Source organism: Panthera onca, chromosome B1, assembly GCF_046562875.1.
Source record: "Panthera onca isolate mPanOnc1 chromosome B1, mPanOnc1 haplotype 2, whole genome shotgun sequence".
NCBI classification, from domain to species: domain Eukaryota; kingdom Metazoa; phylum Chordata; class Mammalia; order Carnivora; family Felidae; genus Panthera; species Panthera onca.
Window position 1 is genome coordinate 86,521,893 of NC_138342.1, and position 18,574 is coordinate 86,540,466.

At 33.9% G+C, this 18,574-nt stretch overlaps 1 protein-coding gene across 1 annotated transcript in view; it reads right to left on the reverse strand.

The window, feature by feature from the left end:
* The window catches only part of TACR3 (tachykinin receptor 3), an 89,728-nt gene that overhangs the window by 42,896 nt on the left and 28,258 nt on the right, over window positions 1-18,574 (reverse strand). The window contains exons 2-3 of the mRNA XM_060654515.3: window positions 7,370-7,558; window positions 4,603-4,753 (exon numbers count right to left, since the gene is read on the reverse strand). Of these exons, the coding sequence (XP_060510498.1) occupies window positions 4,603-4,753; window positions 7,370-7,558 (340 nt within the window). The remainder of the gene's footprint in view (window positions 1-4,602; window positions 4,754-7,369; window positions 7,559-18,574) is intronic.

Below are 18,574 nucleotides of genomic sequence, written 5' to 3' on the forward strand. Positions count from 1 at the left end.
TACAACAGAGAAGCATCCAGAAAATAAAACTGGAATCTCAATCCACAACTCATATAAATAAACTTGAGCTGGATCTAAGTTTTAGATAACACACATCAGTAGATGAGTTTTATTCAATCTCATCTGTCCATATAGAGAGTGATTTTGTAAAACCTATAATAATTGATACTATGCTCATGTGTACATTTATGTGTTTGTGTGTCCTGAAGTATTGAGAATTGTAAGACAGTGGTCCAGTTTCATTTTTTTTTGTATGTATCTGTCTAGTTTTCCCAATATCATTTATTGAGCATGCTCTCCTTTTCTTATTTTACATTCTTGGCTCTTTTGTTGTAAAATAATCAACCATATATGTGTGAGTTAATTCTAGGCTTTCAGTTCTGTTCCATTGATTGATGTGTCTGCTTTAATGCTAATGCCATAATGCTAATGCCATAATATTTTAATTACTATACATTTGTAATATAGTTTGAAATTAAGGATCATAATACCTCCATTTATGATACCTCCAAGTTTGCTTTAGCTGGCTATTCAGGGTTTTGTGTTTGTGTGTGTGTGTGTGTGTGTGTGTGTGTGTGTGTGGTTCCATTCATATTTTAGGATCGTTTGTTCTATTTCTGTAAAAAAAAATCCTATTGGAGTTTTGATAGGAATTGCATTGAGTCTGTAGATTGCTTTGGGTAGTATGGACATTTTAACATATTAATTCTTCTAATCCCTGAGCCTGGACTTTCACTTATTTGTGTTACCTTTAATTTCTTTCATCAATTCCTTATCGTTTCAGTGTACAGGTCTTTTACCTCCTTGGTTAAATTTGTTCCTAGGTATTTTCTTTCTTTTGATACAATTGCAAGTGGGATTTTCTTTATTTTTGTTTCTGATAGTTTGTTATCAGTGTATAGAAATGCAACAGATTCCTGCAGATTGATTTTGTAGCACTTGTTATAGATTTCACACACTAAACTTAATTTTCCTGTGAGAAATCCATGATTTCTGAACCTGGTCCCAATCTTCCCTGCACCTGTGATTGCAGAATGAGAAATATTAATGGGTAATCCATAGAGAAATCTTTTCTAGTGATTGCCAAGCACTGAAGGGCTGTAGATATTTCCTCCTAAAGTGCCATCTTTTCAAAAAGGAGTAAACAATTACTCTTCTTGAGTATTACTGGAAAAGCAGAAATAAATATATAGAAACTTTCTAGGCTTTTAAAAATGATTCCTATCCACTGCCACCCATAGAGAACAGGGAGAAGATTTAATCAAAGGTTTTAAACCAAGTGGCATTTGCAGTCAATGCAAAGCTCAGGTGCAGGAGGCACTTCTGATTGCGGATTATAGCCCCAGGTGAGGTAAAAGTTAGTGGACTGAACAGGTATTCATTTTCTTTAAGCTTCACTGTTTCAATTAGAAGTACTTCATGGTAATATTCTTCCTATCTACCATAAATTTCAAGTATTTTTTTACTTTGTTTTGGTCTTTGTTCTTTTTCTTGAAGACAGTAAGGTTTTTAAAGACCCAATCATATAAATATTCATCGTGTCCTGATGGACTAAAATATTTAGATAATTTTCAAAGTTAAAAAAGCAGATATGTTCTAATGATTCTCATTGATCCACCAGCCAAAGCACAAACTTTTCTCAAAGTGCCTGAATGAAAAATTGTTGATAAATTATCAAGAACTTCTATATAAAAGTGCTTAAAATATTTTTCTTTATGGAGGAGTTGCAAAGATTTCAGTGATTTGACTAAAATTTCTTAAGCTTTCATTTATTCATGTATTTGGGGGTTCCACTACTTATTTATTACCAGGAGGCTGGCTGAGAGTTTCTTATGGAGTTGTTTCCCCCCATGGTCATGATGAATTTGCACTGTTATAACCAATACTCTCTTGTTTAATCTCTGAAATCCAATCTATATTATCAAAGATTTATTCTCCAGAAGATAGCATATAATTAAAAATGCTCATCCAGAGCAGGGTTTATATTTTTGACCTAAGTTCTCATATTAAAATATAAAAATCATATGGGGTGGGGCGCCTGGGTGGCTCAGTCGGTTGAGCGTCCGCCTTCCGCTCAGGTCATGATCTCCTGGTCTGTGAGTTCCAGCCCCACGTTGGGCTCTATGCTGACAGCTCAGAGCCTGGAGCCTGCTTCAGATTTTGTGTCTCCCTCTCTCTGCCCCTCCCCCACTCATGCTCTGTCTCTCTCTGTCAAAAATAAATAAATGTTAAAAAAAATTAAAAAAAAATCATATGGGGCACCTGGGTAGCTCATTCGATTGAGCATCTGACTTTCGCTCTGGTCATGATCATGGTTTGTGGGTTTCAGCCCAACATCAGGCTCTGCGCTGACAGCTCAGAGCCTGGAGCCTGCTTTGGATTCTGTATCCCTCTCTCTCTGCCCCTCCCCTGCTCATGCTGTGTCTTTCTCTCTCTCAAAAATAAACATACATTAAAAAAAAAAAACACATATGATTACTAGATAAAAAACTATATTCCAAGCCATATCAGACAATATTTTAATTTTGGATACAAATAAAGAAATTAAGAGGAAAGCCAGCTCAATTTTGAAATTTTAAATTTTTAGACAAAATGAGTATTACTTCTGAGATACTGATGACCATACTAATAAATGCCTGTGAACAAAATCCAAGGACAAGTTGATTTATTATGAGAAGTTCATGGCATGAATGTCATTTTGTATTATTTTAGCCCAGAACACAATCTCAGAGAAATATGCACTGGAGCTTTTAAATGTCTGACTTTCTTAAAATGTTCTAGAAGGGTCACTCTCTCAGTTTGAGTTGATATTCATACTTTGAAATTGAAGAGTAATGAAATAAAAATTAAATATTTATGCCTTACTTTCATCAGGTATATAAGGCCAAAGACAAAAATATTCTTTCTTGCTTTTCCTGTCCCTGGGACTCAAATAAAAAATAAAGAGGAACACTTAGATTAACTTTTCATTTCTTGCTAGAAGATATCACATGTATATGAGAAAAAGAGAACTATAATCAACAAATACTGGGCTTATTTTAATTTGTTTAGGAGTAAACAGGGAAAAAAATGTTAAAAAAGAAAAAAAAAAAAGATGCCTAAGCCATAAGAAGGAAATGAAAGATGAGAAACTAGGCGAGTAGTACAAAGACAGACATTATTCTGAAATCCGTATCAGTTATTTAATGTGATGAACCTGATGTATAGCTATAAGAAAATAGTACCTGCAAAGAGTATCTTGCAATATGAGCAAGATGTTAGCAAGTGAGGGTTGAAATTACAAAGTAGAAAGAGAAACTATTCATTTAAGGTCACCATGTTGTTGAAATTCTTCTAGTTTTAGAGGCTTTTTTTAAATTTTAAATTTTAATTTTTTTTAGATGCTAAAGGCATGATTTAGTTGTTTGTGTACTTCATTTTTAAGGTAATTTTTTGAAAGAGAAATAAATCCATAATATTATAGGCTGAAATGACTAAATTAATGTGGACTTCATGCTTACTCTTTTGTTTCCAAATACTAGAGACCATGGTGAAATGTTAACTGAACATAAGTCTTATGTTCCACTATTTACCAATAACAGAGGAAAAACATATCAGTACTAAAATAGAATCAAATTTCTACATTAGATTTTAAAACCTGATTGATCTTTGTTAAGTGAGTGTTTGTAGGTAAGTGGTTTTTAAATTGTTGAGTGTTTTTTAAGGGAAGTGTCCATGTAGTAGGTAGTAGTTCTACATAAATAAGTGAATCGTAAATGGAATAAATAATAATTGGCATAATCAGTATGACTCTTATCTTTGGGAAAGCATTTCTGATTTGCATTAGGAATACATCGACTGAAGAGAGAAAGATGGAATAGATGACTGTAAGATTCTTTTTAACTCCACACATTTGTTTAAAATTTCACATATTGAGTCACATGATAGTAAAAACATCTTAATGAAAAAAATAATCCTAGTAAAATGTCAATATAATAATCTTTAGAAGCTTTTTGTTTCATGTGAATTGTTCAAAAGTAAGCTTTTTCATGCACCCAATAAGTTGTAGAAGAATATTAATGCAGCTCTCATCTCTTAATCAGACATACATGATGGCTGTGTACAGATGGGGATGAGGGAGGGGAGGGGCGGGTTGGAGGTAGGGGAGGGGCAGGAGGCGTGGGAGAGGGATAGGAAGATGGATATTAGGAAACTATAGCACATACTAAGAGAGATCCTGGGGATAAAGGAAACTGCTGGATGATTAGAGGGCATCCGAGGCATTCTGTTCAATAAAGGACAAAGATAGCTACAGCTGCAGAAATATAATCACTGGGCTTAAAGTGAAATTTCATAAGTTGCAGGTGGAGTAATTGAGAATACTCTATAAAAGGTAAATAAAAGTCCTGTAAGAAAGTGACTATTCCAGACCGATTCTGTACATGGATAGTGCTTATAGAAGACAAAAAGAAATTAAAAGAAAGAGTTGATAAAAAGAAAGAAAACAAGACAAAAAAATAGGAGGAAAGCATTAAATCATATTATATTAAAATGTCATAACTAGGTTTTTCCCCTCTGATGAGCCGCTTACACAAATGCTGGGTAAAATTATATGAACAGTACCTTTCTTTTAGCCTTTAGCTGCTCATGGTACTTGTCGCAGGTGTCTCCTGGGATCTCTCCTCCCCAAAGAGTAATTCCAACAATGGTGTATGTGACACCCATGACGAGCAATGGAAAACAGTACACCAGTACAATGACAATAATATGGTAGCTGCAAGAAATAAAAACAAACAAACGCAAGCTGAAGATCATATTGAGATGCAATATGTGGGGAACTTTGAATTCATTTTCTTTTAAATCATAACTGAAAATTCCAAAGATTATTTCCACATTTTCTCCGAGTCCTCATTTCACAAATTTATCAAAATATCATGCTCTTGTCTACTATATTTGTCCAAATGCTACCAGCTGATCCTTGCCAATCTTTGATTCATATACAAAAAGTATAGCTGCATTGCAGTGCTAATTTAAACTGCCCATGCTGTCCTTGCCTAGAGGTTCTGGACGAATGCCATTTCTCTGCTTGGTAATTGTTGAGCTAACCTAATTAAATTTATCATCAGAGACAAAAAGATGAGACAGAATAAACAAATCAACTGACAGGTATTTTCTCATATGCAAAATTATTCTATATACCCTTGCAACATCAGTAATATTTGAAATAAATTGTTTTTATCCAAAGAAAAAAATGTAACTAGATATTCTAAACCACACTGGATCCACAAGATATATGACTATAATTAAAAAAATCAGGTAAAGACATTTACATGCATTTCTAATGTCATGGCATATTTGATAGCATTATTAATTTGGTAAATAACATTCGGGTCTGTTAGTCACATCAGTGTCAAGATATTATAAATTAGCAAACTAAAGTCTATGTTTTTATAGATTTAAGTCAAAATGATAAGGATGTAGGGGCACCTGGCTGGCTCAGTCAGCCAAGCATCTGACTTTTGCTTAGGTCACGATCTCATGGTCAACACAGAGCCCACTTCGGATCCTCTGTCTCCCTCTCTCTCTGCCCCTCCCCCGTCTCTCCCTGTCTCTCAAAAGTAATAAATAAATATTTAAAAAATTGATAAGGATGCAGTTGGGGAGGAATAGAAGGGCAACTGATAATATAACCACACAATTAAAATTTGTATAAAGTTTTGTGTAGTTTCCGCTGTCTTAGGAAGGCTTTAAGGAAATTAAAGAATTCGGTATACTAGTCTTCTCAATACCTATTTCTTTGTAAAGGGAATCTTAAACCTCCTTGCCTTCCCGTTTCCTGATAGCTTTTTAAGTATTGAGTTACACTCAGTGGGAAGCGATTCAGTCAACAAATAACTTAATTTTATTATTATGATTACTTTTATTTTGTTATACAGCTAAGATTTATTAATATCAGATAGAATAACAGTATTCAGTTTAATAACTATTTCCTGCTTTTCCTTCAATTAAATACTTCCTAATATTTTTCTTTAAAAATCTGGACTCTGGGAAGTCAGAGAAAAACAAATACCATATGATTTTACTCATATGTAGAATTTAAGAAAAAAACAAATGAGCAAAGGGGAAAAGAGAGAGAGAGAAATTAAAAAACAGACTCTTAATTAAAAAAAAACCAAACTGATGGCTATTGGAAGGGAGGTGGGTGAGAAGGGGTGGGTTAAAAAGGTGATGGGGATTAAGCAGTGCACTTCTCATGGTGAGCACCAGATGATGTATGGAATTGTTGAATCATTATATTGTACACCTGAAACTAATATAACAATGTATCTTAACTAACTGGAATTATAATAAAAACTTAAAAACAAATCTGGACTTTGGGTAGAGAAGTTTGATAAAGTGACTGCTTTAAAAAATGACCGTTATATTAAACATCCTATTTCAGCTCATGTCATGATCTCGTGGTTTGCGAGTTCGAGCTCCATGTCCAGCTTTGTGCTGACAACTCAGAGCCTGGAGCTTGCTTTGGATTCTGTCTCCCTCTCTCTCTGCCCCTCCCCTGCTTGTGCTCTGTCTCTCTCTCAAAAATAAATAAACATTAAAAAAATTATAAAAGATTACAATTGTATTTGCATCATTTATTTTTTAAAGAAAAAAATAGGACACTGCATTAGATTTTATTGAATTAAAATTTAAATTATCGGAATAAAAAATGCAAACAGTTGCCCAATTACTTTTTTTCCTTTTGTTTTTCTTAAGATGTGTCCAAAATATGAAATACCAAATTCTATTGTATAACATTCATAATTATTTTCCAACCTAGTGTTTATGTTTCTTTAATGCTAAAACAAAGGAGCACAACCAAGAACCTACCAGAACTGCCTTTCCCTAACCAGGACTTTAAAAGGACAATCAGCACCTTTGGGCTTCAGTTCTTCCTTTCCCATTCTTTTCTCAATTAATAACAACCCTGCTTTCCTTTGTGCATTGCTTTCATCTCCAGGGATTTTATCACTTCCTTCAGGAAACTCTCTAGAGTTACCCCATATAAAATTCATCTCATTTTTCATGTTAGTAACCTTTGTAATTTATAAAACTTATTGACCATACCAAATTGTAGTATTTTAAACTTTTTTTTTTTTAAAGATTTTGAGTGATCTCTACACCCACTGTGGGGCTCAAACTCACAACTCCGAGGTCAAGAGTTACTCTACCAACTAAGCTAACCAGGCACCCATGTATTCTAGTACTTCAATGTGTCTCTTTTCCCAAATAACATATGGACCCTTGAGGGAAATGTTTATGTTTTATTTGCTTAATTGTTGCTCCCAACCTATAGTTCTTTAAGTGTTCAATAAATTGAATTGAAAACCACAGTAGAGAATTAACTTACGTGAAATGTTGTTTAGGACCCTCTGGCCATTGCACGTAGCAAAGAGTACGGCCTGGCATGACTTTAATTTTGGAGTAAAGACACTGAGGGAAGGCAAGTAGAAATGCTAGAATCCAAATACTTCCAATGACGATCTTGGTTGCTGTGGCAGATAGTCTGGGTTTCAAGGGATCAATAATGGCCATATACCTATACAAAAACAAACAAAACCATTTTGTTGGTTCTCTTGCTAGCAGAGTTAAAAATGGAGTTTCAAAGGAGTTATCTGTTTCTGGTAAGCAAGTTAATAAGGATTTTGCTTTGTAGAGGCAGCATGGAATGATAATCATGGCATAGTCTTAGGAATCAGGCATACTGAGGTTCAAATCCTATTCTGTCACTTATTCAAACTTTTTGAACCTCAGCTTTTTTATTTTAAAAATAGAAACAAGAACATTCACCTCATAGGGGTGAAGTCAAGATCAATAGAAATAAGGTAAGTGAAAAGTATTGATTATTTGTGCTGTGCCTTGCACATTATCAGAATTCATAAATGTCTGTTGAATGGAACTGGAAAAGTGCATAGTAAGTGCTTAAAAATATGAGTTCTGTACCTCAAGACCTCCATTTTTCTTCTGTATGTTTAACTTTTTAGAAGAAAATTCTGGAGAACTAATATAGATAAACCTATCTGACAAAAATGAGGAATCCCTTATAAAGGATGTCATCAACAACTCCATCTAAAAATATCGAGACAAGATCAGGATTCAGATAATAATAAATAAGTCAAGTTTGACTGAGGCTATCCCTTGCTGTTACCTCTAAAATTGAATTCATGGTTTACCATGAAAATCTTCATAGTGCCTGTGTAACTATGTATAACATAATAGTTATAGAAAAATATATTTGAGACTCTCAAAAACACACATATGATTTTTAGAGAGCAAAGTTTTGGGAAATTGGAAACTTTGAATATGGTAACAAAAATCAAGTTTTATTCACTTGTTAAAATATTAATGATATGTCTGGGAGAAACAATTGACAGTTTCAAATTGGATAATATGCCTAATTGCCAAATTCTGGCTAATAGAGTAGAAAATTAATTTGAAGTTATACACAAAATTAATTATATTTTTACATTTCTATCAACAAAACATTGTTGCAATTGTTTTTGCTATTGACAATTATGTGTTTCTCAAATATATTTTGATTTCTGTAAATTTTTCAAAGGCAACAATATAATCAAAGAATGACTATTACTTAAGTCCAAAACATTTTAATTTTAAGAATAAATATTTCAAGATAAGAATAATTTTTTTTAATTTGCTTATTGCCCTTTGTTTTATGACTATTAGGCAGAATTGGACCTTTAATAGATATATTGGAACTTACCTATGTACTACTCATCATATTAACTTTAGTTGAAATTTACTTAAAGGAAATATCCTTAATTTATTATGTATGACAGCTAATAGGTAAAAATGAATGTTAGGTAAAAAATCATAAAAACAGTACCATAGTTTTGGAAATAAAGTGAACCACACAATGAAAATAAAATGCCTATGTTTGTTTGTTTTTTTTCCAATATATGAAATTTATTGTCAAATTGGTTTCCATACAACACCCAGAGTCTCTTATGCTTTGAAAATGCCTATGTTTGAAATTGAAAATTGTTTTATAATTTACCTCTTATGCTTGTGTTGGTGAATAGTAGCAACATTTCGTGACTGCCAACCATAAGCAGGCAATTTATTATACACATTATATATATTTAACATCCAAAACAGTCTAATCAACCAGATAATATTATTTCTATTTTACAGAAAAAGAAACTGAAGCTTAAATACATTAAGTAGATTGGTCAAAATGACCCAGATGGTAAGAGCTGGAATTCTAAAACAGTTCTGCCAGTCTCCAAAGTCCATATGGATACAGATGAAGACTTTGAATATGGCAGTTCATATAAGGAATTGTGGAAGAGAGAGAAAAATATTCAAGGTAGATGCCGTCCAAAGAATCCTATTTTGCCTCTGAATCTGAAAGCATTTATGTGCAATATTAAAGACAAGAGTCAAGCATAGAAAGGGAATAATTATAGTTGGTTATTTCTGTTTCCACTGCTGTTGGTTATGATTCACCACAGCATTTCTCTCATTATATTAGCTGGTTGCTTAAGGAGTGTCTAGAGTCAAGCACAGCACTTATCAATAAATTTTGTTGTACTGAAATGAATATTCCTCAACTCTATCATGATATTTTGCTTTTTTGCTTGCCTGGAAGTTTATGAATGCAGTTTGGATGTTTAGAGAGTTGATTTTTTTGAGACTGAAAAGAGAATTTGACTGGCATGTGCAGGGTTAAAGTCCTGTATTACTATTACAGCACAGATAATTCAAAATAGTACAAGTTGCTTCTTGATTTTGTTGCTAAGTTACTCTATATTACAGAAATTATTTCCAAACAGGTAGAATATTGTTTTGTTGGAATTATATGAAAACAGTCAATTTATGTTCTCATTAACTAACACTTCAGTGAAGGCAGAAATTTAGGAACTTCAAGCTGACATTTTTGTCATTTTTGGTGTGATCTGTTATTCATTCAACCAAACATTTACTGAATGCCTACTGTGGTATATGAAACAATAGTAAGGAGAAATGACCTTCACAGAGCTCACAGTCTAGTGAAGTAGACAGATAATAACCAAGGAATGTAAAATAAACAAAATTACAAATATGATAAGTGTTAAAAGGCAAGGAATATATAGCCATGTGAATGTATTTACTGGGAAAAACATATTTAGGTTGTGACTCAGTCTTTCCTAAGACAAGTCATTCTGGGTTGAAATTCGGAAAGGTAACTAGGCAAGGTGGCAGAAGAGTAAGGGTTGCCAGGAAGATTTCTGGAAGAACAAATGACATGTGAAAAACTCCTGCGTAAATGGTGAGTTTTTATTGGTTGAATTGTGTCCCTCTAAAAAAGGTATGTTTAAGTCCTAAACCCCAATACCACAGAATGTGACTTTAGTTGTAAATGGGGTTTTTATATAGGCAAGTGAGTTAAAATGAGGTCATTAGGGTGGGCCCTAACCCAATATGACTGATTTAAAAGAAATTTGGGAATAGAGAGTAACATATGGAGAATGCCACATGAAGATGGAAGTTTGACTGATGCATCTAAAAGTCAAGGAATGCCAAAGACTTCCAGCAAACCACAGAAAGCTACGAGGAGGCAAGGAAGGATTTTCTTACAGCTTTCTGAGGGAGCATGGCCCTTGTCAATCCCTTGATTTCAGACTTCCAGCTTCCAGAGCTGTTAAGACAGTAAAATCCTCTTGTTTCAAGTCACTCTGTGGCACTTTGGTACAAGAGGCCCAGGAAACCAAAGTGAAGGGTAAGGATGAGGAAAGCATTGTGCACTTGAATAAAGACTACTGTAATGGAAACAGAGTGTGAAGGAGGAAGTGGTCTGAGATAGAGTTGTAGAGCAGGTCGTAGATTTTTTGTCCTATGGCGAAAAATCAAGGTGATTAGTCAAAGGAAGAGAATAATCAGACTTTAGTGAGATTTTAGTATTAATTGAAGGAAGGAAAATAATGCAAGCAGTGGGAATAAGTAAACTGGCTATTGTTTTGTTTTGGGTGAGAGATGATTGCTGCTTGAAATGAGGTGTTACCAGGGAGATTGAATTATGGTAATGGTTTGAGGAAAATAAAGGAATGTTAAAACATTGTAGAAAGGGAGAGCCAGTTGGCCATAGAAGTAGGTACAGTTGCCAGGCACTGCTGACAAGATTAATTTGAAACTGGTAATTAGGAATTCATTGGGGCATCAATATTTCCTGTTCTGTGGCTCTCTCCAGCAATAATAATTTGCTCAAAAGTAGGCATGAAAAAAATGGATCCTTAGGCTCATCCAAATAAATATCCTCTGGACCTTGAGAAGAAATAATCCAATCTGCGATATAATATCACTCAAATGATTGTTAGCACTTTATTTCTCCTTTAAAGAAATATGTATCTTTGATATGATCACATTAGCTTTTCCCAGGTTTTTGTCTGAGCTTCTCACTACCATTCTTACCTTTACTAAACAGATTCTCAAATACATTAGTGCCCTTAGTATGATCATTTGATATGTAATCGCTAAGATTGGATTCTTCACTCTTTCAATTAGCATATCACTCAAACAAGTTTAAAATTATGTCTTATTATTTTTTATAGAGTCTGTAATTCTCAGAAGCATCCACTGAAAGCTCCTATTTTAAATGCCATCTTTTATCAATTTTCCTTTCCATTCTAAGACAAGGCCACATTCTTTTACCACTTACTTTTCTGATATAATTGAAGGGTCTTTTCTGGTTCTTTGATATCTAAACAGAATATTTCGACATACCGTTACTTACTTTCAATAAGCAAGCCTTTTCCATTTGCGATTGTTCTTGATATCTGGTATGATTCTTCCTTTTGTTAGCATTTTTAGTAAGCTCTGTTTCTGGATTTTTATATGCCTCTACACATTTTAAAATTTTGGTATGAAAGGCAGTGTACAGCCTTCAGATATGCACTTGATTAACAATGCAAAGAATATTTGCCTCAAATGATGTGGATTTTGCTGTTTTCCAATTTGCTTCCAGTCACGGTAGGCAATGTTTTAGGCTGTAAAGCCCATATATATAATGTTGTCTGCCTATTGTCTGTACAAAATAAAGATTCGTTGTAACAGCTGTTCATGACCCATACTGTTTCAACTTCTGGCCTTTGGTGCTAAGGCATTTTCTGCTTTAAAAAATCACTAGAGAGAAATATAATCTTTTCTGAAATGGCATTTTGCAGACAAATTTTATTTATGCTTTTTCATAAGTATTTTAAATAAGAGTGAGCCAGTTAATTAATTTGTCATAACTATTGTCTTAGTGAATTTTGAAGGGAACAAATATTTATTAAAATAAGATTGTATATCCATACATTCAGATATATGTACACATATAATAGGAACTTCAAAATATTATCAAGCAAGAAACAAATAACTTGCTTATTTACCCAGATTTTTTGATTTTTATAAGTAAAATTTATAGACTGGCACTTGAGGAAAATTAGATTTAAAAAATAAAGTTTCAGGGGTGCCTGGGTCAGTTGGTTAAGTGTCGAATGCCTGATTTTGGCTCAGGTCATGATTTCAGGTTTCCTGAGATTAAGCCCTGCCTTGGGCTCCATGCTGACAGTGCAGAGCCTACTTGGGATTCTCTCTCTCCCTCCCTCTCTGCTCCTCCCCCGCTTGAATGCATGCATGTGTGCTCACTCACTCCCTCTCTCTCAAAATAAATGAATAAAACTTAAAAAAAATTTAAAAAATAAAAATAAAGTTTCAGAATAGTGAAAGTACTTGACTTTCATTTTATATACTTTTGGTTTAAATTCAGCAATTAGATTTACCTATTCATTTATTAATTGAATATCAGCTATTTGTTTTCAATTATTTCTTGAATGCTTTTTTCCCAAGATTTTATTACATTCTTTGACCATATTGATAAATAAGATAGATATGGTTCCTGCTCTTGTAGAATTCAGAGTCTAACACAGAAGAAAGACATTATTCAAATAATCACAAAGTATGTACGAAATTACTACCTAAATGTTCTTTGGGAAACATCGCCTCTTGGATATTTGGTTAAACTTTCCATGGAGCTTTACTGTAATGGCCTGTGTGAGTTCAGCACCTTCCCCCATGATTTCTAAGTGAAATACAATCTAACCTATTTGGTACCCTCTGTTTCCATTCTTGAATCTGTATAAAATACTTTCATGTCACCCATTATGAACCTGAATGCAAACTTGTACTGTCATATGATTTCCACAACAAATCCAATTATATAAAGCTTTTCAGATTTCAAAATTTTATTGGATTTAGGAATTTAGGGGAGGGGAGAATACACCACCACTTTTTATCCTATGATTCTAAACTTGACTTTTCTTCTCTTTGTTATACTCATTTTATATTCTGCAATTTTTAAAGAACTCTACATGTACCGTGGGTGACCCTGTCATTTACAACCCCTTGACAAGTTTAGCCCAGTTTTGCATTTCTGTCAGTAGGCTAGTTTATCTAGCCCGATCCTTTAGGAAGTCTGCAAAATTATCTCCACTGTGTACACAGTGTTAAGAAGACATGTACTAGTAATCATAAAGCGTAAAATAGGCAATTTGACCTAGTCTGGGGTGTGGGTTGAAATGATGGTAGAGATATTAGTAGGCTTCTCCGAGGAAGCAACATTGGTTTAGAACAATAAATAGGAGTTAATTAGAATTGGGATTTGAAGAAAAAGTGGAACAGCAAGTACTGAGGTTGGAGGAAGCAAGAGGTATTTGAGAAACTAGAAAGGCCAGATTCTCTACAGCACAGAGGAGGGAAAGGCAAAGATGTCAAATAAAGCTGGAGAGGTATTAATCATGACTTCACTGATATATATCCAATATATATTTAGGTTTTCTTTTTTAACAATAAAAGCAATAATTGCTAACACCTGTACCAGACTCTATTCTAAGAGCTTTATATATAAATCAGGTAATCTTTAAATTCTAATTATTTATAATAATTACAAAGTGATTTATAATAAAATGCTACCTCATTAGTGAGTACCACATAAAACAATTTCTCCTCAAAATTTCAGACCTCAATTTAGTAGTAGTTTTCTATATTAACAATATAAAATTTACTGTTGAAAATTATTTTATGCTATTTATATTATCTCTGATGATAAATAATTTAAAAATCAGAAAATAATAGGTTATTTCATCTATGAAATACCATAAATACTGTAAAACTATAAACCCTTTTTTTAAAGTCCAATTTACTAATATTTTGTGTCATCTCTATATTGTCTCAGAAAATTAATGGGAACATAAATAACCACTTCTATATATCACTTTGAAAGTGCTGCTTTCACAAAGTCATCTTTATGTTATCAATCATATATTGAAAAGTTAACTTTGTTAAGAAACTAGTTCCTGGGGTGCCTGGGTGGCTCAGCTGGTTAAGCATCTGACTTCAGCTAGGTCATAACTTCACAGTTTATGAGTTCCAACCCTACATCGCGCTCTCTGCTGACAGTGTGGAGCCCGCTTCGGATCCTGTGCCTCCTTCTCTCTCTCTGCCCCTCCCCCCACTAATGCTCTCTCTCTCTTTCTGTCTCTTAAAAAATAAACATTAAATAAATTATATATATAATATATATAGAAACTAATTCCCCATGAAAATAGTTTTGAACTCTTGGCAGATTATTTTCTTGAAAGAAATGCTTTCATTAAAATATATTTGAAGCTGAAAAGGACTTATATTTTTAGCATTCAATATTTTACACAGATAACACAAAACACTAGATGTAATTGTGTATAGTATAATTATACATGATATTCTATTTATACTATAAGGTAATATGCTTCCTAAAATGCATCCAAAGCCCTTTTTCAGGTCAATAAGAAAAAAAAAATTCAATCCAATTTTATTTCATTCTATAAGGAAAAGAGTTTTTAGATGAAGAGGGAATTCAAAAGTTTGCCCCAAAATGGAGGAGTTAGAATAAGAGCTAAAGAAACTCCTAGGTAAGGGCAATAGACAGGTCATATTATAGTCAATGGGTAAAGGAAATGAAATTTCTTAACCAGAAAAGACTTGAGACACTTGCAAGCTTCGGTCAAATGTTGGCGCACCTGGGTGGCTCAGTCGGTTAAACATGTGACTCCTGATTTCAGCTTAGGTCATGATCTCGTTGTGATATTGAGCCCCAAGTTGGGCTCCACGTTGGGCATGGAGCCTGCTTAAGAGTCTCTCTCTCCCTTTCCCTCTACCTCTCTCTTTTTCTCTCTCAAAAAGAATATATACAATATATAATACATAAAATATGTTATATAAGTATATAATTATTAAAATATATAAATATAAAATAGATATTAATACACATATTATATATATGTGTGTTTATATATTTATATTAATTTATATTAATATAAATATAAGTATTAATACACATAAATGAAGAGCTATAGTGTAGATAGTAGAGCAGTTTTAGACTGCTACACGAGGTAGAGCTCAGACCACATTTTCTGGAGAAAGATGAATCACAACTCTGTAGGGCACAATGGACTGTCTCCAGTGGTAATACTTTTTTTTTTCCTCTGTTGTTGAAGGCACTGAAGAATCAGGAATAGAATGAATCACCACTTATTGAGTGAGTTAAGGGATTATAAACTTCAGGTGAATTGTTGAAATAGATGAAAGTAGTCTCCCGCATAACTTTGAGATTATAATTTTAATCAGAGGGAGGTTGTCTGAAAACTAATTATGGTTCCAGGCCCTTATAATCAGAATTATGACAGGGAGTAGATTGTTGGGACAACTGAGTGAAGTAACTTAGTTTGTGTAATTTGCAGAGTACTACAGTACTCTGAACCTCTTCTTTTTCTCATTTCCTTTGCACAATCATAAATCTTATCAGTCCACCTTCTGACATCACCAAATCTGTTCTGTTCCTCTCTTCCAACTCTCAATGCCTGGATTATTGCAACATCACCATAATGGGTTTCCTGGATGCTACTCTTTCTTAGCTTTCTTCACAATGTCTTTCAAGTTATCTTTCTAAATAATTTCACTGTTTCTTCACTTTTGACAGGATTAGCTGCAATTCTGCACACACTTTACTACAGTGGCACTAAATATCTTAACTGGCACTAAATATCTTAACTTTTGCTCAAACTTGCTATGTTGTATAAGTCAGAGCTCCAGGAAAAACAATGGCACACTCAAGTGGGAAAACTGAAGAGAGTTTAATAAAGAGGTCATTTACAAAATTAAATAAATAAGCCATTTACAAACCCCATTTTACAAAGTTGTTAAAGGAAATCAACTTGAAATGAATATTCCTGGGACTAGCAACAGCAAGGAGTTGGGAGGCATGGGTGTCCTCCTGCCCAGGTCTCAAGGATGAAAGGATGCTATAATCTGAACTGAGGAGATGAACACCTGGGGGAGTAGCACTTGACAAGAGATATGGATATTGTTTGGGCTTAGCCAATTTGCAGCAATCCTGAATGGAAGGAGAGTGGATACATTCCAAAGTCGCTCTCCTCTCTTCCTCCCATCTCCTTCAAGTATCTCCCACTAGGCAAAGCCAAAGAAGAGGCCAGAGAGCAAGGGACCCTTTCGATGCATATAGTCCACAGAAATATTCAGCCTGGGAGGAGGGGACAGAAAAAAGAATAGAATAAGTAGAGAGAAGATCTGACTTGAAAAATAGAAATTGTCCAGCTTACATATCCTTTGACAATTTCATGTTTCTCACATGGTAGTTTCTTTGCTGGAATGATTTCCCTCTCGCTCATACATACATTATTGTAAAGTTCTACGACTGCTAAACTTCTAGGCATCCTTCAGTTTCCACTCAGATTACAGAATGATCACTGTGGATTTCTTCCCTTCCCTCTGTCCAGAGTTAGTTTTTAACCTTCTCAGTGCTCCAACAGTATTATGCTCATAATTTGATCTGAACTCATTGGAGATTCTGATTTATTCATCTCTGTGTTCTGTAGCACCTAACAAAGTATCTATAGGAGTCAAATGAGAGCTGAATACTGACTGCAAATGGCTATTGCATATTTGGACAGTTGAATATTTGACTACTTCTACGGTTGTTGAATATTTGGGTAGAGTGAATAACTGTTTACAAAAGGAGACTTCAGCATGTATGCATTTTTTTTAAAGGAATAGTTTCCTTAACTTTACTAAATGGGAATAATAGAGTATGATCATGAGGTTATAATGTCATTAAATAACACAGTATATACAAAGAGATGTAGATAATGTCAGGCACAGTAGACACTCAATCTAAATCATCCCAAACTATGTTGAATAAAATGAAATTAACACTTAGGACAAAAACAAAAATAAAAAACCAGGTAAAGAGGTAAGTTTGAGATAAAAACAAACAAAAAAAATGAACGTGGTTCTTAAAACTCGTGATTGGCATGGAAAGAAAAATAAGTTTATGCCAAAATTCTAATCTAAAGATTGGAAAATCTTTTGATATTGTCCCTAGCTCTCTCATACAAACCTATCCCATCAGGGTGGTACAGTATATCAGTTATTTCTTTTCTAAATCTCCATCTGAAACAAATTTCTATACAGAGAGTAATGCAATTTTCTACGCAACTTCAATAAGAACAACTCCTGCTCAATGATTCAATGATTAAATGGAAACATTCAGTGTTACACTTGGAGATTGTTAAATTTCTTTGCGTGTACTAGGAATTAATTCCCACCAGTTTTGTCTAATGTGGATCTACACCACATCAGACTGCTTTCTGAAGTAAATACTGGCATGTAGCAGCTCCACTAGATTATCCTTAAAATCATAGGGATGATGACACTCATCAAGCAGGAGGATTTCCAAATCTGTGAGTATTTACATTGTGATGATGTAAAGGCTTATTTAACTGTGCAAATGGAAGAAAAACAGGCAATGGATAACCTTTAAACTTGGGTAATAAAGATGGAAAATGAAGGCTTTTTCATATCTTATTTTTCTTTTTAATTATATTTTCATTATATCTCATTAAGGTAAATTGTGCCCACATTATTCAATGGTAGGAAGTGATAGGAGAGCAATTTAAAAATGTCTTCTGTTCATCCATTCAGCCAGTCATACAAGAAATATGTAGAGTGCCGACTATATGTAGTCAGTATCCTAGATGCTATGAATATAGTAGGAAACAAAATAGTAGTAAACATTGTGAAGGAAAATAAATTAGAAAACATGGATAGAAAGTAACATGAGGCTACTCTTTAGATGGTGATCACTCAGTTCACACATGAGATACACTGAGAAAATGAAAACATAGTTATTCACTTTTTTGTAAGAGTTGCTTCTTTCTCCTCTTACAATGCACCTGTAAATATAAGATAATTTTATCTTAATAGTCTTTCTTCCTTGTGGGCCATAACTGTAACAAGTCTTCCTGAACAACAATATGCCAACAAATTAGGAAACTTAGGTAATCTTGAAGAATTCTTTTTTTAATTTTATTTTTTAATGTTTATTTATTTTTGAGAGAGAGAGACAGAGACAGAACACAAGCAGGGGAGGGGTAGAGAGAAAGAGGAGAGACACAGAATCTGAAACAGGCTCCAGGCTCTGAGCTATCAGCACAAAGCTCATCGTGGGGCTCGAACTCGGGAA